The sequence below is a fragment of the Stigmatopora argus genome, chromosome 6 (genome assembly GCF_051989625.1).
Source record: "Stigmatopora argus isolate UIUO_Sarg chromosome 6, RoL_Sarg_1.0, whole genome shotgun sequence".
In the NCBI taxonomy this organism is placed as follows: domain Eukaryota; kingdom Metazoa; phylum Chordata; class Actinopteri; order Syngnathiformes; family Syngnathidae; genus Stigmatopora; species Stigmatopora argus.
This window is the reverse complement of record NC_135392.1, coordinates 206,643-231,002: the sequence shown is the minus strand read 5'-3', so window position 1 is coordinate 231,002 and position 24,360 is coordinate 206,643. Positions and strand designations below refer to the sequence as shown.

Below are 24,360 nucleotides of genomic sequence, written 5' to 3'. Positions count from 1 at the left end.
TCCCGTATTCATTGTCACGGTAGCAAGAGGGTGAGAATACATAAATAAATAAGTAATAAATAAATACATAATAAATAAATAGAAAAATATATAAATAAATTAATAAATAGAAAAATATATAAATAAATTAATAAATAGAAAAAATATATATACAAATGAATAAATATACAAATAAATAAATATACAAATAAATTAATAAATAACTAAATAAATAAGTAAAAGAAAATACAGTAATCCCTCGATTATCACGTCTTCACTTATCACGAATTTACTACTTTTAGGTAATAAATAAATACATAATAAATAAATAGAAAAATATATAAATAAATTAATAAAATAGAAAAATATATAAATAAATAAATAAATATACCAATACATTAATAAATAAATATATAAATAAATAAATAAGTAAAAGAAAATACAGCAATCCCTCGATTATCACGTCTTCACTATTCACGAATTTACTACTATTTTAAAAAAATGTAAAGTTCATAAAAATGCGAAAATCCACGTTGAAACTCGTAAGCAAAAAAATATATATAATAGGGGTGACCCTCGATTATCACAGCCATGTCTGGTCTACATTAAGTGCGATATTCCAGGGATTACTGTAGACTCTTTATGTCGTGTATAGCGTCATATGAAGCCAGTTGTGAAAAGTCCATCTTAAAAATAACATTTTCATGGATTGTTCGGTGTGAACAGGTGAGCGGCAACACTCATTTCCATCAAGTCCGAAAATAGACGCGCCGTCTCGCCATTTTTTCTATCTCTCTTTTCCATTGACAAATTTCCCGAGGAGCGACAAGACTGTCGTTGCCATCTGGACGCAAATAGAAAAGTCAATACAATAGCTTTGCTTTCTCAAAAGAAGTCTTTTTTAAGCCAAAGCCATGATTTCCTTTTTGTTTCAATTGGCGCTGCTTCAATCAGATGTTGCCGGTTTTTCAAAAATTGAATTGCCATGAGATTTAAAGCTTCAATGGAAAGTGCACACGTCAATAAGTCGTCATAAAAAGATTTAGATACAATAAAAATGAGGTGGACAAATATCAAAGTAAGCAAAAATCATATTTTGGAGTCAGTCAAGAGAATTTTCAGACTTGAAAACCATCAAGGATGGCATGAATACACAGAAGAAGAAAAACGTTATCCCTGAAATATGTCAGCAAATTATAATTATTTGAACTCCAAGGCCATCAGAATAAAATATTTTAAACCTCATTTTTCATACATTTCTATCATTATTATGATACTTCAGTTTTTATCAGTGGAAAATATCGCATGGCTCCAAATTGATGTGTCAAAAGCGATACACTTGCCATAAAGAGTTAATTAAAAAATACTTATGTATTCCTACTACGCTTTGTATTTGTCAAATGGAAATTCCAAATGCGAATTACAAGTCTAAAATTGGAAGCCGTGGTGTCGACTTTAATTAAAAACAAGCGATAACACGATAAAACTAAAAGACAAACGCTGCCTCGTCGCGGGTTATCTGCCGTGACGCACCCGCGTACGTCCCACCCGCATAATTCAGCCTCAGATGTGTCACATCTGCTGTTGTATTTTCTTTTATTTATTTATTTTTTCATTTTTTCGACCATCCAATGTCCTTTCGTGGCCGCTACCTTTAAATAATCCACCGGTTTTCCCTCAAGAATATCATATCGTGCTTATCGTACGAGGCCAGAAGTCTGTTTACATTCCCGTCTTTTGTTTTGAAATATGAATCCAGTCCCATGTATGTAAATTCCCGCATCTGGCCTTGAGTCAGGGGTGACAAACTCGGCTTGTTTTCGGCCCAAAAAGTGGACTTACTTGCCCCCGTTGACGGCGCTAGATGTCCAATCCTTTTTGACCAGGGGGGGGCGAACGGGAGAAGGTTCCCAGACAAAAGGGATTGGACGTCTGCCACCGTCAATGGGAATGGCTGATGAGAATCTGCAGCCATTTCAAGTGAATTGGACTATCAGAGTCAATTTGGTGTCACTTCCTTGTCGTTTTAGGGGACTTCCAGGTCACTTTTTGTAAATTTTGGATCATTCTCTATTGATTTTGGGTTAAGTTTTTTGTCCGCCTGTTGTTTTTTTGCTGATTTTTGTGCTTTTCCTGATGGTTTTGGGGTATTTTAGCATTCTCTGTTAACTTGTTAACTGCCATTTTGACTGCAGAAAGAAATTGAGCAATCACAGAACCTCCCAAAATTGCAATTTTATAGCGTCTGTGTCAAAAACTAAATAAATAAATGTATTACAATAATAGGAATGAGCTACGAAGTTGGGCAGAACACCCCCACGGGCCTGATCGGACCCCCCGGGGGAGTGCTTTCGGCCCGCTTGCCGTATGATTGACAGCACTTTGTCAGAGGCCCTTTTGCTTTGAAATGTGAATCAAGCCAATCAATGGATTTCAATTCATGGCTGACACACATCTTGCCTTTAGTTCTAATATTGTGATTGTGAGGCCTTTATGCGCGCACACAAGTACCCGGAGAGAAACCACACGAACCCGGAAGAACATGCAAACTCCACACAGTGATGACCCAGTTGGGAATCGAACCCTCTACCCCAGAACTGTTAGCCCAACGCGCAAACCACTCGTGCACCGTGCCGCTAAAGGCTTTCATCCGTCCTTGGCCCCTTTCAACGTTAAACTCTGGCGTATTATTCACAATTCCATTTCTGGCCCTTGTGGCCACGCCTCCGTCCATTTGCCAACGCCTGCGCTAATGGCTAATTCAGTTCCAGCAGAGGAAACGCGCGGGAAGGTTAGCTTGAAGACGCCCTCGCGCGTACGTAGCAAGCGAGGAGCGGCGCGGCGTGGGGTACAACGGCGCCGCCACCGCCGCCGCGTGTTAAAATAACCTTGACGCCGGCGCTCAGATTGCATTTAGAGAGGCGCAAAAAAAGAAGACGCAAACAAGATTTCCATACGATAATCGGCGCCGCGGCCAAATACAAATAGGATTGCTATTATTCCATTAGCGCTGAACGGAACATCTGAATAAGACAGGGGGGGAAAGGGGAGTCATTTCACACTTTGATATGTTTGGACAATGTGTTGCGGTTTCATAGTGGTTGCTTCGCACTTGAGAGGTTCCGCGTTTGAATCTCAAAAGTGATGATGGTGATTTTTTTTTCTACTTATCTAGTAGGATGACGACTTATTCATGTTGTTGACTACGGTCTTGCCTCCATTATCGGGACTTCACTTCTTTGTCTCTTGTCCTATCCTTGTCAATTGTTTTCTGCTATTCATTTTTTCATAAAAATGTGAAAATCCTACTTTGCAATCTTTCCATTATCGCAGCCATGTCAGGTCGACATTAACCGCGATATTCGAGGGATTATTGTAGTTAATATGTTGACTACTTATTCATTTGTATTTGTTATTGTTGTTTATTTGTTTGTTTGTTGTTATTTGTGCACTTCCCTACTTATTCATGTTGTTAACTACTTATGTTTTCCAAGTGTTTATTAATTAATGTAATGATTGATTATTTTGTGTTTGTTTGTTGTTATGTTGTGTGCACTTCCCTACTTATTGATGTTATTGACTACTTATTCCATTGACAACGTATTTATTTGTTGTTGTTGTTGTTTGTGCCCTTCCCTACTTATTGATGTCGTTGACTACTTGTGTCCTCTACTTGTTTACTTATTAATTTACTGACTGATTCTTTGTTTGTTTGTTGTTGTTTTTTGCACACTTTGTGGTGAAGCTTTAAATCTCACGATACTTGAATAATGTCAATAAAAGCATTCCATTCAATACTGCGATATTAAATTGTGCAATTTCTCGTATTGATTCAAAATCGGATTGTTTTTGGTGGAAATAAACAAGAAGTGGCTACAGTTCCACTCGCGTCCACTAGTTGGCAGATGTTACCTGGGAAGTCATCATCGAGTTTGGACGCACGGGGGCGTTTCCCTGCTCAATTCCCGTAGTCAGTGCTATACATCATTGAAAATGGGAATTCTGCTTTTAGGTCGGTTTGGACTTAAAAACTGAAAAAATAATACTACAAAGTTGTTCAAACATAAAATATGTTTACTTTCTTTCAGCAATTAATTGATATATACTTTCATGTCCTTTTGGATTATTTCCCCCAAAGTGAGACACAAAAATTGCAATAATTGTCTCATAGTGGAGCATCAGGATTAATCGTGACTCGTTAGGCGATACGCACCCCGAATAAAAGCTAATAATGGCGATATCGCTTGTCGACGCCGTTTTTGAGCATTTCCAGGGGTTCTCTCCAAAATCCTGACTTGAAACGAAATCCGCTGTCGGCAGGGCGCCGGAAATCCCATCAGAAAAACAGGCAGCGGCCATTATTAAAAGTTCAAAGCAGGAAAAATAAGCCTGTTTTATTGTCATTAAGGGATAATTCACCTACTTCAAGCTGTGCTTTTTTTCAACTTGGGGAGAAAAGCTATTAGCGCCATATTAGACACGTTCCGCCCGTGCGCTTTTGTCAAATGCTGGGGACGGAGGGAGATCATTTGAATACCAATGAGTCATAGTTAGACAACATGAGTCACAGTTGCAAGAAAATGGATGAAAACATCTCCAAATGAATCCATTCCCGTGACAACTGTGACAATTGCTCTGCAAGAACGTACAATTAAGGTTAGTCCGTGAACTTGGTCGGGAGTCTGGCAAAATATGAAATAGTCCAATTGGACGTGTGATTTGGGGTTGCTTTGCGCTTCCGAGCCTGGACTCACTGTGAGATCGATTCCCAAGTGGGTCCGCCAATTTTCTACCTTTCTTCCGTCCACCAATTGAAGCGGAACAGAGAATGAATCAAGATCATTAAAAAATGCAACAGCCCATATTTGTATGGAAAGCACGGAAGAGTCAGAATGAACCGTCGATGCTTGAGCGACAATTCGTGGAAAAAAACGCCTCAAATTTTGGTCCGATTGTGTTCCGACTTAAACACATGAATGACCATTCGGACCGTTCGTTCCCAAAACGCACCGATATCAATGGGACATGACTTTGAAAAAGCCCTAACATCAACAGGAAATACCCCCAAATGGACAGGAAGTGACCCTGGAATGGCCCAAATTTGCAAGATAGACACTTGATAACCTAAAAGTGACCCACAAATACCATAAAAATGATAAAGAAGCGCAAATAACTTAATAATAGCTATTGGATTCATTTCAACAGGGAGGACTGGACTAGACTGGACGGCTCTATATCTCCAATCCCTTCTGGATGAACGTCCATTCGTAATAAATGGTAAACGATAAACGGTTAGCTTATAAAAGGTTAAAAACGGCAAATGGCCAAAACGCCACGCCAGACTGGCGTCCGTCCTAATGACAAACCTATAAGACTTTCTTCCGAATGCCCGCCGCCGCAATGCGTTCAGGCCTTGGCGGGGAAAGAGCCCATTTCATAACCAGCCGCGCCCATTTCCGCACAAAATGCCCACAAAATATTTTGGCCAGCTTCCGGCAGGCCAGCCGGCGCGACGCTCGCCAGCTTTTAAGCGGACACGACCTCGCCACCCGTCGCGTTCGCCGGCACCCCCTCTGCCTCATTTCCCCGGTAATACGTCCAAGTTCTCGACCCCGGGACCGAAAAGCCGCCAGGCGGATACACCGACCGCTAGCTAGCTAGCCTGTGTGTTGAAACGGCCCGAATGGAAAGCATTGCGCCAAAAATGTTGCGGTGTATCATCAATTACTCGCCGGCAGATTGACGACAGCTTGAAGACCGTTTTTTTTTTTTTTTATTTAAATGTTTCAATCTGATTTGGCGGCGTGATTGGCTCAGCTGGGGAAGCGGCCAAGTGTGACTGGCCGCCGCTTCATTAATTAAACGGCAACACCTGCGGATCGGCGCCCCGCCTTTGTTTTAGCCGTTTGCGCTGTAACGCGGCGGGGTGGCCACACACACACACATACACACATATACACATATACACACACTCACACTCAGGTGACTTGCGCTCCAGCTCGTTAAGTGTCACTTTCCACTCAGGTAATTACATAGAGAAGAGTGTAGAAGTCCTTTACACAGTCCATAACGCTGCGCTTACAAGCTAGCGTCAGTAATTTCCCAGGAAGCATTGTGCCTTTGTCCAGAAACTCTTGGAAACCTTGTAAAATTGCTACCTAAAGTAATAGTAATAATGATAAAACCAAGAAAAACATTTTAAGATTAGGGTGGTTAGTGCGCTGGTTCGTAATTGCGTATTGAATTCAATGCCGTTAGCGGCGCAGTGGAGGGAGTGGTTAGCGCGTCGGCCTCGTAGTTCTGGCGTCGAGGGTTCGATCCCAGGTGGGTCCTCATTGTGTGGAGTTTGCATGTTCTATCTAGGCTTGCGTGGAATTTCTCCAGGTACTCCGGTTTCTTCCCACATTCCTAATACATGCTTGCTAGGCTAATTTAGCACTTTAAATTGCCCCTAATCGCAAGTAATTGGTTGTCTGTCTCATTGTGCCCTGCGATTGGCTAGCCACCGGATCAGGGTGTTATTTGGGGTAGGCACCGGCACCCCTCGCGACCCTTGTGACGGTAAGCGGTTCAGAAAATGAATGAATTGTTTTCATTCTGAATCATAATTGCTATCTATCTAAGGCGAAATGAATGAATGAACTTTCTCTGTCAGATGTCACTTAAAATGTACTCAAAAATGAACAGGAAGTCAAAAGTGGGCACTTGGAAATCCATCTCAAGCCTGTCGCAAAAGTTGGCTTTCACGGAATTTGTCGGGTGCGGAGCCCCTTGTGTTCGCATCGAGTATAGCAACGGGAACCACATTTAAACATCGTTCCTCAGCACGCTAACGCTAAGATCCAGCGCGACGTCGCCGCTTCCGCTAATGACCCAACGGCGCCGTGCCCTCAAGCGCTCGATGCGGCGCCAAGCCCAAAATAACTTCTGGGAGTCCCCTGGGATTGACGGCGTGGCGTGGCAATTTCCCGAAACATTTACGTGCGGCGCTTTAATTGGGCGAGCTGAACGATGATGGGCCCGGCTCGCTGACATAATGGCCCGCCGACCCTCTTAGCGGGAGATGCATCACGCCAGGCAATTTTCTTAAGCCACTAACGGCGCCTGATCTTTGATCCCCACCGTTCCTTATCGCGGCGCTCCGAGGGATTGGTCGCGTCTCTCATTTTTCTTGCCAGGGAACCTTTAAATCGGGGGCGTCCAACTCTGATTGCTTTGCGGGCTAACTCGATCTCGGGTGGGCTAAGCTAGTTCTCAAAAACTCAGAACTGTATTTGTGAGGCCAAAAACGCAAATTGGGATGTTCTATTGCAAGGGTGTCAGACTCGGGTTGGTTCGCGGGGGCCGCTTTAACGTCAACTTGATTTCACGTGGGCCGGACCATTTTAGATAGAATATTTTTTTTTAAATGTCATAAATTGATTAAAAGAACTGGATTAAAAGTCCTGAATATTCAGTTTTTATAGATCTAAAACAATGTTTATTTGAGCTTTTTTTTATATATTTTTAGATTTTACAAAATGAATAAAAACAGAAAAAAATACTTTAAAAATGACAATGATTGATTTAAAATGGGGAAAATCACGAAATTGAATATACATCTATACTCTTCATTTTAATTTGATCCTAAAACAAAAAGTCGGCACTCATCATTTACTTTCCCGGGCCACACAAAATGATGCGGCGGGGTGGGTGGGTGGGGGCAGCTTTTGGTTCAAGCATCCAGCAGCGACCAACCGACCGAGCTGACTGACAAACTTGAACCAGCGGGGGTTGTGCTGAAAAGAGAAGCACCTGACACCAATCCACTGATTGCACTTGCAGGACACTAGTATTGTGCAAAGCTTTCCTCTTTAGAAGTTGAAACCAAAGCACTCACTTTTACCCCTTTTTTTAAAATTTGCCCAGTCCGTGTTAAATAAATGCCTAGTCTAATGGGACACTATGTCTTCTTCCTTCATATGTCCAATGCTTCCATTTCTTTGAGGCACTCACTCACTCACTCACTCACTCATCAATGGTCAAAAGTTTGCACTTTTTATGGCCCACGTTTGAAATAGGTAGGTAAAAAAAAGTCTTGAACTGGCTTTGACAGTTTATACCAAGCAGCTTTTGGTTTTGCAAGTCATCCAGCACACACATATCAGGCAAAGTTGCATCAACGGGGGTTGGGCCAACGTGGGTGGGTGGGGTGGTTTTAGCTTGGCAGCTTTTCCTGTTCAAACCATCCAACAGCGACCGAACTGACAAACTTGAAGGAGCGGGGGTTGGGCAAGAGAAGCAGCTGACGCCAATCCACTGATTGCACTTGCAGGACACTAGTATTGCAGAAAGTAGAAACCTCTTTAGAAGTTGAAACCAAAGCACTCACTTTGGCCCCCTTTTTTTAGTTTGCCCAGCCCGTGTTAAATTAATGCCTAGTCTAATGGGACACTATGTCTTCCTTCATATGTCCAATGCTTCCATTTCTTTGAGGCACTCGCTCGCTCTCTCTTCAATGGTCAAAAGTTTGCACTTTTATGGCCCATGTTTGAAATAGGTAGGTAAAAAAAAAGTCTTGTACTGGCTTTGACAGTTTATACAATGGCAGCTTTTGGTTTTGCAAGTCATCCAGCCCACACATATCAGGCAAAGTTGCATCAACGGGGGTTGGGCCAACGTGGGTGGGTGGGGGGGTGTGGGCCGCTTTGGCAGCTTTTCCTTTTCTAACCATCCCGCAGCGACCGAACTGAGAAACTTGAAGGAGCGGGCGGGGGTTGGGCCAAAACGAGAAGCACCTGACGCCAATCCACTGATCGCACTTGCAGGACACTAGTATTGTGGAAAGCTTTCCTCTTTAGAAGTTGAAACCGAAGCACTCACTTTTACCCCTTTTGTTAAATTTTGCCCAGCCCGTGTTAAATAAATGCCTAGTCTTCCTTCATATGCCCAATGCTTCAATTTCTTTGAGGCACTCGCTCACTCTCTCTTCAATGGTCAAAAGTTTGCACTTTTATGGCCCACGTTTGAAATAGGTAGGTAAAAAAAAAGTTTTTGACACATATGTTCTATTGGGTTGATGTTAGGGTTTTGTGAAGGAGAGTTAAATACAATGAAAATAATATGAATTTGGGATTCAGAAGGGTCGGTCAGTTTTCAAAATGTTAAGGTTGACGGCGCTAGATGGCAGCGGAAGGAGATATTTCAGCAGCGCAGGGCACATTTTCAAATGCTTTATTTATTTTAAGACATTTATAAATCATTTCCTTATAATTTTCTCTCAATTTTGTGTGTTTCCTAACATCTTTCATGCAAAATTGGGACACTGACCAATTTTGAAGAGGTTTAGTGTGTAGTTGTGTGAGGACGGACCGTGGAACCAATGAGAGAATTTACAGATAAAGTACACCTCTACTTACGGAATTTTCAAGTTACGAAAAAAGTCTTGGAAGCAACTAATTTCGTAATTAGAGGTACAACTGTAATGGGAGCTAAAAATTATTATATCAAATTATTTGTTCAGCTTTTGATGACATAATGGGGGTGAAAAATGACATTTTGAAATATTATTGGGGGTCTTTATTTGAGTTCTTTTGATTCAATTTTGACCAGAATGACTTTCTCTTGCTTACAGGGTTTTAACTGCAAAGATTTTCAGCTTTTGGCCTGCCTCAAGTGTACCCCAGCTCCAAAAAAAAAAAACCAAAGATGTGGAAACGCTGGTTTCATTGATCAGGATTCAGCCCAGTGGGGATTTGGTGGTCCCAAATGGCCGCAAAACGCAATGGGAATTGTTCTCCATAAACTCAGGTGAGAAAACGTCGAGAGTAGCAAATGGAAAGCTGGGAATGATTCATGGGACTGAAACAGAATGACATTATACTACGTTTGCCTGATGAATGAGTCCATTGTACGGCGAAAAGCACATTTAATAGTTGTTCCTCCCTCCAAAACAGAGTCACGCCAGTTCACATAAAAGTATGGAAAATAGCGAACTGAACGGACGGATTGCCGTCTTTGCGTGACTGCATCCAGCCCATAATATATAGCGTGTTTATCTCAGGCTGTGTGCGTGGCGTTTGGATTTCGAGGTCCGTGGAGCCAATGCAGCGGCAGAATTGGATTGAGATTAGAATACTGATTTACAGGTTATCGATTTCTCGGGCGAAAACTCGGTCTTTCGCTCTCGCAAGCCATTTTGCGCCATGCACTTTGAAATATGAGCGCAGCAAGAGTTATCGAAATTTAACAATGTTAGGCCACATGACAACATCGATAAAAAGTAGTCAATTATGGATGGTATGTAATCTCTTCATCTCAATAAATCGTATACGTATGCGGTGCCTCTACTTCCGGCAATCATTTTTATCTCGCTATAAAAACACATTTGACTTGTATCCATTTTGACTGGGCAGGGCAAACGAACGATGGTGATAAGATGGCGTCTGTGGAAAAATAAGTGAATGAATTGATTTTTCAAGAAGATATTCCGGCAATACGTCGGTAACCTGATGACATGTTGCGATTATTGCATTGAATTGAATGCTTTTATTGTCATGATGCAAGCAGAATGAGATTTAAAGCTTCACCATGAACTGCACAACTCAATAAACCATTAATAATACTTAAACAATAAATAAATAAGTAATCAACAACATAAATAAGTAATAAACAAATAAGTAGTCAACATAAAAAGTTGTCAACAACATAAATAAGTAATAAATAAATAGTCAACATAAAAAGTTGTCAACAACATAAAATAAGTCATAAATAAGCAGTCATCATAAGAAGTAGTCAACAAGTATAAGTAGTAAATAAGTAGTCAGCAACATAAGTAATAAGTAGTCAACATAATTAGTTAGCAACATAAATAAGTAATAAATAAATAACCAGTCAACATAAGTAATGAATAAATAAGTAGTCAACAACATGAATAAGTAAAAAATTAAGTAGTTAACAACATAAATAAGTAAAAAATTAAGTATTCAACAACATAAATAAATAATACATAAGTACTCAACAACATAAGTAATAAAAACAAGTTGTCAACATAATAAGTAGTCAACAACATAAATAAGTCAAAAATAAATAAGTAGTCAACAACATAAATAGGTTAAAAAAAAAGTAGTCAACAACATAAATAAGTCAAAAATAAATAAGTAGTCAACAACATAAATAGGTTAAAAAAATAAGTAGTCAAGAACATAAATAAGTCATAAATAAATAAGTAGTCAACAACAAGTAATAAAAAAAAAAAAGTAGTCAAAGTCACATCATATCAAATTAGCCAGATATACCGGTAATATTTTATTTTGGGAAGGAAGGATGGTGCAACCGCAGCAGTCCGTCTTTTATTTTGGAGAGTGATCCTCGCGTTGGAAAAGTGCAATCGTAACCATTTGAGTTACGATGGGATAAAAAGCAAAGACATTTGTTACAACTTTGGCTCCATCCGAAGAGCCCGTGAGAGCTCTTTAATTGCTGTTGGAAATTGCATTTTGCACCCTCAAACCTTATTTCTTGGTCTGCCTGCCTGCCTGCCGGCCTGCCTGCGCTAGTCTTGTTTTCCGATGCTACAAATGTAACGTTACACCTCGAAACCCAACGTCGCAGTTTGGAGTTCATCGACCGATCCCCTTTCGACGGTTGCCGCCTTTCGGATTTGCAAAGACGAGTTTACCAGCGCCATTGGGCAGATTAGCCGTCTCGAAAATATTAGCCACATATGAATTTCACACTTGTTGGCTGCCACGACGGTAATAGACGTCCGATCTATTTTGAGGGGAAAGGCTAAGCTAAGAACTGTATTTGTGCAGCCAAACGCAGATTGGGATGTTCTATTGGGTTGATGTCAGGGATTTGTGAAGGAGACTGTTTAATACAATGAAAATAATATGAATTTCACACTTATTGGCTGCTATGACGGTAATAGACGTCCAATCTATTTTGAGGGGAAAGGCTAAGATCAGAACTGTATTTGTTAGGCTGAACGCAGATTTGGATGTTCTATTGGGTTAGTGTCAGGGCTTTGTGAAGGAGACTCTTTAATCCAATCATTTTGTCTTTATTATTATCTGTCATTTTTATTTCCTTCTTAAAAAGTATGTCAAAAATAATAAGTAACCACAAAATGTTGCACACCAGCCCTTTCTTTATTAGGCTTTTTTTTTTCTTAATATGTATCAAAAATAGTCGTCGTGTTGACAGGAACTAAAATTTGTAGCGCAGAGCAAAATATAGGACTCAAGGCTGATTTGTATTTTGAATTAGAGGTGTTTATTTCATTATAAATTTGTGTTGTTGAGAAAGTAGTCTGTTCGTTTTTGGCGCGGTGGGAAAAAAAATCAAGACAAAAGAGCCGTTCCACAGCAGTGGAATCTCAAATATTGTTTTGTGTGAAGCCGTTTAAGCCTTTTGAGCCCCGTTGCTCATTTGGCATTCTTTGCATACGTCCACTTCCTCAAGCAAAGTGCGCAGGCAGGCAGGCAGCGCTCGCTCGTAATCCTCCCCATCAAACGGCGGTGGCGGCGGTGGCGGCGGTGGCGGCGGCGGCCATGGCGGCGAGCGACTCCATTAGCGAGCGGCCTTTCTCACGTGGCTTCCTTCCTTTGCTGGGCTAAATCTTGTTAGGGCTCTTATTGACACCGCCTTTCATCAACTTGATTAATGACGCCGATTGGGGAGACTGAGCCGACCGGGGGCGGAGCTTGGGGCTTTGACGTCGCGTTACCACCGCCGGAGCAGGCCTGCCTGCTTTTCCGACGTAAAAAGGGGGCCGGCGCTAAATTCTCCAAATAAGGTTTGATGATTGGAATACTGACCGCTTCCAAAACAAAGATTAATTTAATCCAATCAAATTGAAGTACCAAGTGTAAGATTCTGGCTGAAGTGTATATTTATTAAATATTACAGCTATAAGCATATATAAAGACTGTAATGTATTAATATCCAAATATTATATATATAAATACTTTAAATACTGTGTATATATACAGTATTTATATTGTATATATATACATTCACAGTATTTAAAGTATTTATATTATATATATATATATATATATATATATATATATGTATGTATGTATTTATATATATGTGTGTGTATATATATATATATATATATATATATATATATATATATATGTATATATACACACAATATAAATACTTAAAATACTGTAGTCATCAAAGACACCTGGTCATCATTTTTAAAGTTCAAAACGAGAATATTTGAAAATATCAGCGACACTTTTTCCCCCTTTCTTTGACACAATGTCCAAATGTAATTGCATTTTAGGAGTTTCTGGGAAACAAGCCATCCTGAAATGCATCAAAGACACATCAAAGACGCGTCAAAGGCTAATCAAAGACCTCTCTGCTTACAAGGGTTCAATCCCCGCTGGGTTCTGGAGTTTGCATGTTCTCTCCGGAATTGCGTGGGTTTTCTCCGGACACTACCGGTTTCCTCCCACATCCCAAACCCATGCACGCTAGGCTAATTGTACCATAAATTCTCCCTAGGTATGTGTGTGACTGCTTATCCTTTGTCTCCTCCTTGCGCTAGCCAGATTCAGGTTAGCCGTGATAAGCTCCAGCACCCCCGCGGCCCTTGTGAGCAAAAGCGGTTGGGAAAATGAATGAGTTACATTCCATTCTGTTACATTCTGTAAAGTTGAGTTTTACAGTCCAACGCTATCGCGCCGTTCTAAGATCGGTTGCCACGGTAACGGACATGTCGGAGGACCAAGCGTTCTTCTTTGGGGCAATTACACGTACGTACGCTGGCGGAGCGGAATTTACGCCGCGGGGGCGTCCTAAAATCCAAAGGCGCTGACACGGTCCGCACCCTTAGGACTCGACCTGGTTTACCGTTTGGGTTCGGACAGCCGGCCCGCGTTCACGTGACATTTTCTCATTTGGTTTTGCTTGACGCCATCTGGGTCAGATCACCGACGCCACGAAGAACGAGAGCACGCCCGGCCGCCGCCGTTTTTGCCGGGCGCCGTCGATGGCCAAGCGCAAATCAAAGCCGTCTTTCCACTCCTTCTCGTATTGGACACCCGAGTCACTTTGTTCTCCTCTCTTTTATGGCTCCTTCTCTAACGGGAGGGAGGCGAGGCAGAGCATGAATTCAAAGCAGGTCAACGCGGACGAGCGGCGTTGCTTTCCCGAAGCCGCTGACTCGGATGATTCAGCGGACGGCTTTCTGTAAATATTAAGCCTTAAACAATGAAACAAAATGACTGGAGCGGTACCCGTGGAATTAAAATACGCTGGCGCAAAGTGAAATATCCGCTGGAATTTGTTCCGCCGTCTTAACGTCGCCACTTTTTGGACGAGTGAACAGTCACCGGGAGGAAATATTGACTGGAATTGAACGCCCGATGACACGCCTCGATTCATTTTTCATCTTTTGAGCTCGTTTGGGTAAAATGGCGAGCATGGAGATGAGTAGGAAGCGGTGAAACGTTCACATAATTGAGCAGGTGATAGCTCGGCAAACATACGTACACGTGATCCTCGGCGTTGGGCTACTTTGTTTACTTGAGTGACGAACCTCGGCGGGTTTTGGGGAAGTTACTTCCAAGTTGAGTGATTTGGTCCTCAGATTGCAGTAATCCCTCAAATATCGCAGTTAATGTAGACCAAACATGGTCGCGATCATTGAAAAATCACCAAGTAGAGTCACCCCTATTATAACTTTTTTTGTCAGTGCTGAGTCCTAGTAGCAAGAGTGGTTTATTAGATTAGTTTAGATAACTTTATTCATCCCGTAATCGGGAAATTTCATTGTCATAGTAGCAAGAGGGTGAGAATACAGACACAGACACAAGACACCCTAGACATAAATAATTAAGTCATAAATAAGTTAATAAATAGATAAATACATAGATAAATAAATAGATAAATTAATAGATAAATAAGTTGATAATTAAGTTGATAAATAAATTGATAAATAAATTGATAAATAAATTGATAAATAAATAGATAAATTAATTAATGAGTTTATGAGTTTCAGCGTAGATTTTACCATTTTATGAACTTCGGAAAAAATAATAATTAATAGCGAAAAAAATCACAAAGTGGTGAATTTGCGATACGTGAAGACACGATAATCGAGGGATTACTGTATTTATTAATTATTACAGCTATAAGCCTGTCAAAAAAGAATGTATTAATATCTAAATATAATGTCTATATTTAAAAATGTAACTCATTTAAATACTGTAATCGATATTCGAGGGATTACTGTAGTTTTGTGTCCATATCTCTAATGAGTTTCTTTTGGTCATTTGTTTAGTGTTATAGCATATAGTAGCTCCGTTTAGTTTGTTTTTTCTACATTGACTTTATTTTGAAACTCTTAGCCGATTTGTGTTCCCGATAAACATATGAATGAAAAACAAAACATCATTGAGACACTGTTTAGTTTAGTTTCTTTTAGTTTTTTTCTCGATTAGATTTTATTTTGGCAAATTAGCAAGCGTGCTATCTCCTTTTGAAATTTTGGAGTTCAACTCACGAAAGACAACAAAATTTTACAATGCAAAGTCAAACGATCCTCCTACGATACTAATATTGTTTCTTTTATAAAGAATGCGCAAATGTCACAGGCAAAAACTGCAAAACAGTTTTTTCTTTTGAGTTCATAAAGCTGAAATGTGTTAGCAATTGCATTGTGTGCCTTTGAAAAGACCTCAATAAATGTCCAAAATAAGTCCTCCAGTTATTTGGCTCTTTAAAACAAACTTTAAACCATTTAAATAAGTTCCCTATTAGATTGAATTGAATTTCAAGTGTAAATGAACCAAGTGGTTCGTTTCCAGTTCCTGTATGACATGACTAAAAAAGTGGTAACGCTGTTACTTTTTCCCTCCCAACAATCTTGCTTGTCTTCAAGGCAGTTTTTCTTTCGATATTTCACCACCGCAGGCGCAAAATAAAAAATAAAAAGTGCACTTTTACAGGAGGATGTGTTTTTCAACAAGACAGCGCTAATCAATACACAAGTGGATTCCGAGCGTGGCTCATTCCTCGACGCAACCTGCTTTGCCAAGTAAAAAAAAAATACAATAAAAAAAGAAAAGACAAACAACAAAGAGAGCAGTGTGCTAGTGGTAATAATCCGACTCGCTGTTTTGAAGGCGGAGGTTTGAATTCCGGCGTTTTAAAGCCATGGAATGCAGACAAATTTGAGTACATTTTTTCTCTTGGTGATCTTAAAAAGTGAAAAATGTCACTTCATAAAACGTAGGAAGTCGGATGCCACCATTCAAAATTTAGCGAATTTCAGAGCGACACAATTTAGCGCCTTTGTCACTTTTTTTTTTCAAGACCGCTCGTCAGCCGTGAACTCTTATTTGTACCTTTTGAGTCATGGCGTCCTTGTCGGGGAAAAAAAGTACTTCAAGTACTTGAAAGTTCATTTTTTTGTAATACTTTGCCTGAAATGAGTTCAAAGTCAGTTTGTATTTTTTACTGTTTTCCCGATGTATAAAAGATCGATTCAAGTCATGCTAGACTGTAATATCGGCAAATATTGTCAAAAAATGGGGAATTTACATGCGTCACTTTTGGTGAAAAATGCGTCTTTGTTACAGAATGAGTCAAAACTTTATCAATGGTAAAGTTTTATATATATATATATATATATAGAGCGAGAGAGAGATAGATATAGATATATTTAGATATATATACAGTATTTATATTGTGTATATATATAATATAAATACTTTAAATACTGTATATATATACACAGTATTTAAAGTATTTATATTATATATATATACACACACATATATATATATAGATAGATAGATATATATACAGTATTTTTATTGTGTATATATAATATAAATACTTTAAATACTGTATATATACACAGTATTTAAAGTATTTATATTATATATATAATTACCACTAGCACACTGCTCTCTTTGTTGTTTCTCTCTCTCTCTCTCTCTCTCTCTATATATATATATATATATATATATATATATATATATATATATATATATATATATATATGACAAGTTGAGTTAGCTCTCTTTTTTTATTCCCTGGCTGCCATTGACAACAATAGATGTCCAATACATTTGAACCGTGAGCCCTCTCGGTTCCAATCAATTGGATGTCTACCGTATTTTCTGGACTGTAAGTCACCCTTCTTTTGATAGATTGGCTGTGCCCAATGTTCCCTCTAATTTTTGGTTTGTCTGGGCACAAAGACAACCTCCCTGATTACACTGAGTACCGGTGTGAGCAACATCATCATTGCTCGCTATGGGCACACACACCAGTATCACACCTGCCATAAGCAGGTGTATGTCTACTACACATAAATGATTTAGTCATAATAGAATGTAATGATTCATATCTATGAATGGGCGGCCTGGCGGATGAGTGGTTTGCGCGTCGGCCTCACAGCTAAAATGAAAATAAAAAATAAAAAAATGGGGATTTTATTTTGTGCGCTCCATATGATTTGCTGTGTGCAGAGAAGATGAGAGTAGTGCGCTATTGCGCACGCGCGCGTGCAGCTTAGAGGGAACATTGGCTGTGCCTGAGATTTATTTTTAGTTTTTTTTTTTTCTCTATTTCCACCAAAAGCCTGTTTTCTTTGAGGCTAGATTTATTTAAGAAAAACGCTAAATGTGACATTCACAGTTGCTTTTGCCACTGTTGTTCCCTATTTTAAATTTTTTGTATGGTTTCTGAACATATAAAAAATTGCCCACGCTAAAATGCGACTTTACATCTACTTTGTTATCTTGCTTCGGCTGTTGCGACTTATACTCGGGTGCGACCTATAGTCCGAAAAATCCCGTCCTCGCCGCTAACTCATTCAAATTCCCATCACGCGATTGGACGTCTGTCAACGTGGATGGCACCTAAGGAGGCAAAAACAGCGAGAGGTCTCGGGGGGGGCCCTTCCGTGAGAGTGATTTCCCAAGGTTTTCCTTGTCCTGGAACTAATTGATTGGTGTCTGGGCAATTTTCTGCAGCACAGTACAATATGTCCACCCGGGTGAATTGATGAAGAGGAAAATCGGCGGCGGCCGGCGCCGCCAGGCTCGCCATCCTCGCCTCCCCCGCCTCCCCCGCCTGCCCTCCCACAATCAGTCAGTCACTCACCGTCCTCCCGAGTCTTCTGGATGAACGCCTCCACTCCGCTCTCGCCGTAGTTCCCCTCCGAGGCCACGGTGGAGACGTAGTTCCAACGCATGGCCTTGACGATGTCCACCATGGCCTGCGCCTGGTACGTGTCCGGCGGCACCACCCGGGAGAAGAAGTCGTAGCGGGTGTTGTCGCTCAGTTCCGGAGCCGTCGAGGCGTAGCTCACCTGCGGGATCTGAAAACACAAAGGCTTACGTTGACGCCGTTGCGTTTGGAAATGGGAAATGTCAAGACCGCAAGACGAACGCCGTGAAGACTCTTCACACTGTCCAGCGCTTCAAAAACCACGAAAGTTTGGTCATTTTTCATCGAGAGGAACCCGTCGAGCCGTGTCCAATCCCGTCATCTCCCACTAGAAAACAAATGATCTGGGCTTTCATCCGAAAAAGCGGGTGAATCCGGGTGCGACGTGACAATCGGAAGGGTCAATCGCGCCTAGCCTTCGTTTCCGTACCTGTAAACTCGGAAAAAATACGAACGGTCACACGGCAACAACAGAATATAAAACCAGCGGTTAGCATGCTAAAGGCTCAACGTCACCATTCACTTTTGGTTTTCGCGTCATCACATTATTGAAGACTTCTAATCATCAATTGGCAAAAATGGGCAAAAATGCATAGTTTAGGTCTTTGATGAGTCTTTGATCGCTCTTTGGTGTCTTTGATGCATTTAGGGGCAATACAGAGTCTTCAATTAGCTTAGCATGCATGTTTTGGGGATGTGTGAGGAACCTGGGTCTGGGTCCTGTGTCTTTGATGCATTCCAGTTCGCCCGATTGTCTTTCGGATTGGTTATTTCTCAGAGACCCCTAAAACTCAGTCTCACTCGGACATTGTGTTGATTAAAAAAAAAACTCGACAAGAATTGACTCCAACACAAACAGGAAGTAACCCGTAATCAATAGGAAGTGACCCACAATTGCCCTAAAGTCAAAAAGAAGTGATCCAAAATCAACATAAATGGACTCTGAAATGGATTAGAAAGATCTGCAAAATTCATGTTCTAAACCCCTTATCCTCAAGGTTCGCAGAGGGTGCCGGAGCCTAACCCAGCTAACTACAGACCCCCCGAACCTGTGGCCAGCCAACAAAAGACAACCAAAAACATAGCTAGGGGCAATACAGAGTCTTCAATTAGCTTAGCATGCATGTTTTGGGGATGTGTGAGGAACCTGGGTCTGGGTCCTGTGTCTTTGATGCATTTCAGTTTGCCCGATTGTCTTTCGGATTGGTTATTTCTCAGAGACCCCTAAAACTCAGTCTCACTCGGACATTGTGTCGATTAAAAAAAAAACTCAAAGGCGGAAAATGTGTCGTTGATCATTTTGAAATAGTGTCTTATTGAAATGATTAGCGGGTGTCTTTTCCTGTCGTCGTTGATGTTGGCAATGCGGCAGTTGGGAGTTTTGATCCAAGATGACAAGTGCACCTGGCAATTATTTCTTGTCAGCTACAGAATGTTAGTGGCTCGGCGAGTGGCGTCGGAGGCCCAAAATAACCCTTTTTTTCCCCATGTAACAGGCACGCTCAGAACCTGTCAAGGTGATGCATGGCTTGCTGATAGGAAAGCACAAAATTGCGCCTTGTTTAATATTTCGACATGTCGCTCATTAAATGGCGTCTGTATTCTTGGTCGGGGGTGCGGCGACGAGGCGGCGGGAAAAAAATGGCTTGTTTTTCCAATGTCTGTCGTGAAATGGCGTGACCCAGTTTGGATTTTCAAACGGGAGACAGTTGACGTTCATTGACGATGTCAAAGAAGACAGCTTGCTTAAATCACTCCAAAGCGTTAAATTGTCTTCGCTACTGAGAAAATGCGGGTGTCGTCTTTTCCGACATCTCCGTTTGTATTTTAAGGAGCAGCGTGGCAGTACAGTGTGCTAAAACAAGAATAATGTTCAGTCGTAATCTTTACCCACAGTTTATCCATCTTTCATTCATTTTTTTGAACTGCCTATCCTCATGGGGGGGGGTGCTGGAGCCTGGAGTACCCGGTGAAAACCCACGCAAGCCCAGGGAGAACATGCAAACTCCAGCAAGTGAAGACCCACCTGGAATCAAACCCTCGACCCCAGAAATGAGAGGCCGGCGCCCAAATTTAGCATACAATTAGACTGGCATGAATTTTTGTGGATGTGGGAGGAAACTGGAGTACCCGGAGAAAACCCATGCAAGCCTAGGGAGAACATGCAAACTCCAGTAAGTGAGGACCCCCTCGGGATCGAACCCTCGACCCCAGAAATACGAGGCCGGCGCCCAAATTTAGCATACAGTTAGACTGGCTTGCATATTTTGGGGACGTGGGAGGAAACTGGAGTACCCGGAGAAAACCTATGCAAGCCCAGGGAGAACATACAAACTCCAGCAAGTGAGGACCCCCTTGGGATCGAACCCTCGACCCCAGAAATGAGAGGCCGGCGCCCAAATTTAGCATACAATTAGCCTGGCATGCATTTTTGTGGATGTGGGAGGAAACTGGAGTACCCGGAAAAACTCACGCACAACTCGGGGACAACATGCAAACTTCACAAAGCGAAGACCCAACTGGGATCGAACCCGAGGATAAAGCGGTCGTGAAAATGAATGAATGTGGAGTAATATGTTGCTAAACTGCACAGTTCAGAAACGTTTTTGTTCACTCCGCGTCGTCATCAGAGCCCGTTTATTTTTAATCGGGTATTCTGATTTTTTTTGGAGCGTCGTGACGCCGCCGGCTCCAAAAAAAGCTCTTTGGTTCCTGGTTTGGATCCATCTCCAAAGTTGTCTTTCATCCGGAAAGTTAAGTCCGCAAAACTCGGTCCCGTCGGTTCGTTAGTGTACCTGGCGTTGGCAGGAGATGTGTGTTTGCTTTTGATGAAAAAAGTGTCTTTGGGGGGGGAGGGCTTTTTTAAACGGGGGGGGTTCAAGCTGATTACTGACATCGGCATTTGGAGAGGAATCCCCTGGCGAATCATCAACGACTCGACTTTGGCAGTAGCGTAGCAACAAAAGCAGGAAGGTGTGTGTGTGTTTTATGCTTTGCCTGACGCTTTTTGTGCAGCCGGCCGGGAATGGCAAATTTGACACATTCATATTTAACACACTGCTTGCCATTAGACATTGGACCTCCATCTTGTTGTTGTTGTTGCTGTTGTGAACACTATCATTCTAAAATATGTATGTTCTGATGTCATCTCATATATTTAAATCATTTGATCTGATCTGATATCATTTTCTACTTTGCCCTCCCCCCTCCAGACCAACAGGGGGCAGAAAAAACCCAATCAGACCAAACTCTCCTCACTTCCTGCCTGAGGTCATAGTTCATGAACCAGGATGTATGTTCAGTAATCCAGCCTTGAAAGCACAAGACAAGACAGACAACCAAGGAACCAAGGAACCAAGGAACCAAGGAACCAAGGAACCAAGGAACCAAGGAACCAAAGAACCAAAGAACCAAAGATCCAAAGATACCGGATCAGTTCCCAATCATACGCAACTGGTAGGATCAAATATAAGTACCACTTAGCTCACCCCAGTTGATTGATGCTTAGTTTGTTTCTCACAAGCATAAGTTGCTTTCTTTGTGCTTTCCTTTAACTTGAACGATGTCACATGCTTCCTTTGTTTCCCCCTTTTTTAAGCTTTTCAACCTAATCCTTTCCTACCACCACAAACTTGAATAAAATTGTAAAATGGAAAAAGATTTGAGTTGTTGATGCTGTGAGAAGATCGGGGCCCTTTTTCAAGTTGGGGCAAAAAATGGAAGGAAGTACACAACAACTTGACAATATCTAATATGTGATAAGAATTGTGCCCTGTGATAGGCTGGCCAGCCATTCATGGAGCCCGTAGTCAGCTGGGATAGGCTCCAGCACCCCCGTGAGGATAAGCGGATCAGAAAATGATGTACCTCACATTAAAAAAAATGGTTTGGGGGTCATAATATACAATTTTTTTAAATTATTTTCTATGCTATGATCATGATATAATATGTTGGCTGGCTTGGGCTCCATCACCCCCGCGACCCTCATGACAAGTGGACTGTGTGGAGTTTGAATGTTCTCCCTGGGCATGCGTGGGTTTTCTCCAGGTACTCTTGTTTCCTCCCACGTCCCAAAAACATGAATGCTAGGCTAATTGTGTGCTAAATTTGGGGGTCGGCCTCGCATTTCTGGGCTCGAGGGTTTGATTCCAGGTTGGTCCTCACTGCAGATTCTCCTTAGGCTTGTGTGGGTTTTCTCCGGGTACTTAGGCTAATTGTATGCTAAATTGCCTCAGCCTATTAAGTGCATGAATCTTACAAAATATTGTTAATTTAGGATCAAAACTTTAGTCCTCTGGAAGTTCAACCAAGGAAGTTCTGGCCACTATTTGCCGAAATCTGTCCGTTTTGGCATATGGAAATGATTAAAAGCCGAAGAAGAAGAAAACCTACGTGGGACTTAAGTCTTATTGGCTTTTTCTCCTCCTCCCAATTCAGTCCGCTGTCAAAATATTAAAGGTCAAATGTGAGATATGGAAATGTTATGGAGTGGCCCAAAGTTGGCCGATTAAATCTCCAGACAATTTTTTGTTCTTTTTGTGGGACATGGAGCAATAGACTTTAAGCAGACTTGATGAAATTGGCTTACGTGGAGACTTTATTTAGCCAGAGAGCATCAAATGATGACGTCCAATCCGATAGCACCCAAAATAATGACCCAAAAAACATCAGGACGTGTCCCGAAAAGAACAGGAACTGATCCTAAAATCTCCAAAATGAAAGAAGAGCTGGCGTGAAAGCAACAAGAATTGACTCCAACACAAACAGGAAGTGACCCTTAACCAATAGGAAGTGACCCAGAATTGCCCTAAAGTCAAAAAGAAGTGATCCAAAATCAACATAAATGGACTCTGAAATGGATTAGAAAGATGTGCAAAATTCATGTTCTAAACCCCTTATCCTCACAAGGTTCGCAGAGGGTGCCGGAGCCTAACCCAGCTAACTACAGACACCCCGAACCCGTGGCCCACCAACAAAAGACAACCAAAAACATAGCTAGGGGCCATACAGTCTTCAATTAGCTTAGCATGCATGTTTTTGGCATGTGGGAGGAAGCTGGGCTACCCATAGAAAAGCCACACAAGCCCCGGAGAACATCCAAACTCCACACAGGGATCTGGGATGGAACTCTAGACCTCAGAACTGCGAGCCCGACACGCTAATCACTCCTCCACCGGGTTACAAAAAGGCAGAAACAACCCTTAAATTTTCCACCAGACCTCGTTTACCCTCATCAGTGCTCGTCAACGGGTTGAAAACACCTCGTAGTTTTTCCAAACGTAGCGGAAACGTCACGCGGACGCTTTTGCGACAAACGAGCTCGCCGCCAAGCATCCACCGACGTCCTCGCCGCCGACGTGACGGATGACAAAAGCGCACAAAGAGACAAATGAGGCCTCTTTACGTACCCCCGCGTGAAGGAGAAGATCATAAATTAATTTTCAGCGGCGCACGCCGAGGCACTCGATACGACGACGACGCCTCGATCGGAACGGCGCCGTAAAGAGCCCGTTGTTTGCGGCGAAATCGGCGACCATCTGATTTGTGCTATCATTACGCGGGGATTGCTTTTCCATTGAAGAAGCCGCCGCTACCGGCGCCGCCGCGCGCGTTATTTGCCGCTCGGCTTCCTCCGACAGAGTCCGACTTTCATCCGTCCGATCCGACCAATTAGAAGGACGTCTGGTAACCGGAGAGACGCCGCCTTTGAGTCCAATGTAAACACTTATCATCCTTCTCATGTCTCTAGCTGCCGTCCACAACAACATTAGCGTCCGTCATGAATAAATCAAGGCCACTTGAAATATAGGCGCAATTACCCATGCTATGGCTCGAGAGCCGTACGTGGCTCTTTGACTTTGATTTATTTCATCAAAGGTCAATACGTGTTAATGAGAATACATGTAAATAGGCAGCCCGGTGGATGAGTGGTGAGCACTTCGGACTCGCAGTTTTGGGGTTCTGGGTTCAAATACAGGTCATTCCACCTGTGTGGAGTTTGCATGTTCTCCCCGGGCGGGCCTGCGTGGGTTTTCTCCAGGTACTCCCGGTTTCCCACAACCCAAAACAACACATGCATGGTAGACTAATTGTATGCAAAATTTGGGCGTCTGCCTCTCATTTCTGAGGTCGAGGGTTTGATCCCAGGTCGGTCCTCCTGTGTGAAGTTTGCATGTTCTTCCCGGGCCTACGTGGGGT

At 41.9% G+C, this 24,360-nt stretch overlaps 1 protein-coding gene across 1 annotated transcript in view; it reads right to left on the bottom strand.

The window, feature by feature from the left end:
• Positions 1 to 24,360, bottom strand: part of grm4 (glutamate receptor, metabotropic 4) — a 120,980-nt gene that overhangs the window by 47,415 nt on the left and 49,205 nt on the right. The window contains exon 3 of the mRNA XM_077603015.1: positions 18,097 to 18,313. Within this exon, the coding sequence (XP_077459141.1) occupies positions 18,097 to 18,313 (217 nt within the window). The remainder of the gene's footprint in view (positions 1 to 18,096; positions 18,314 to 24,360) is intronic.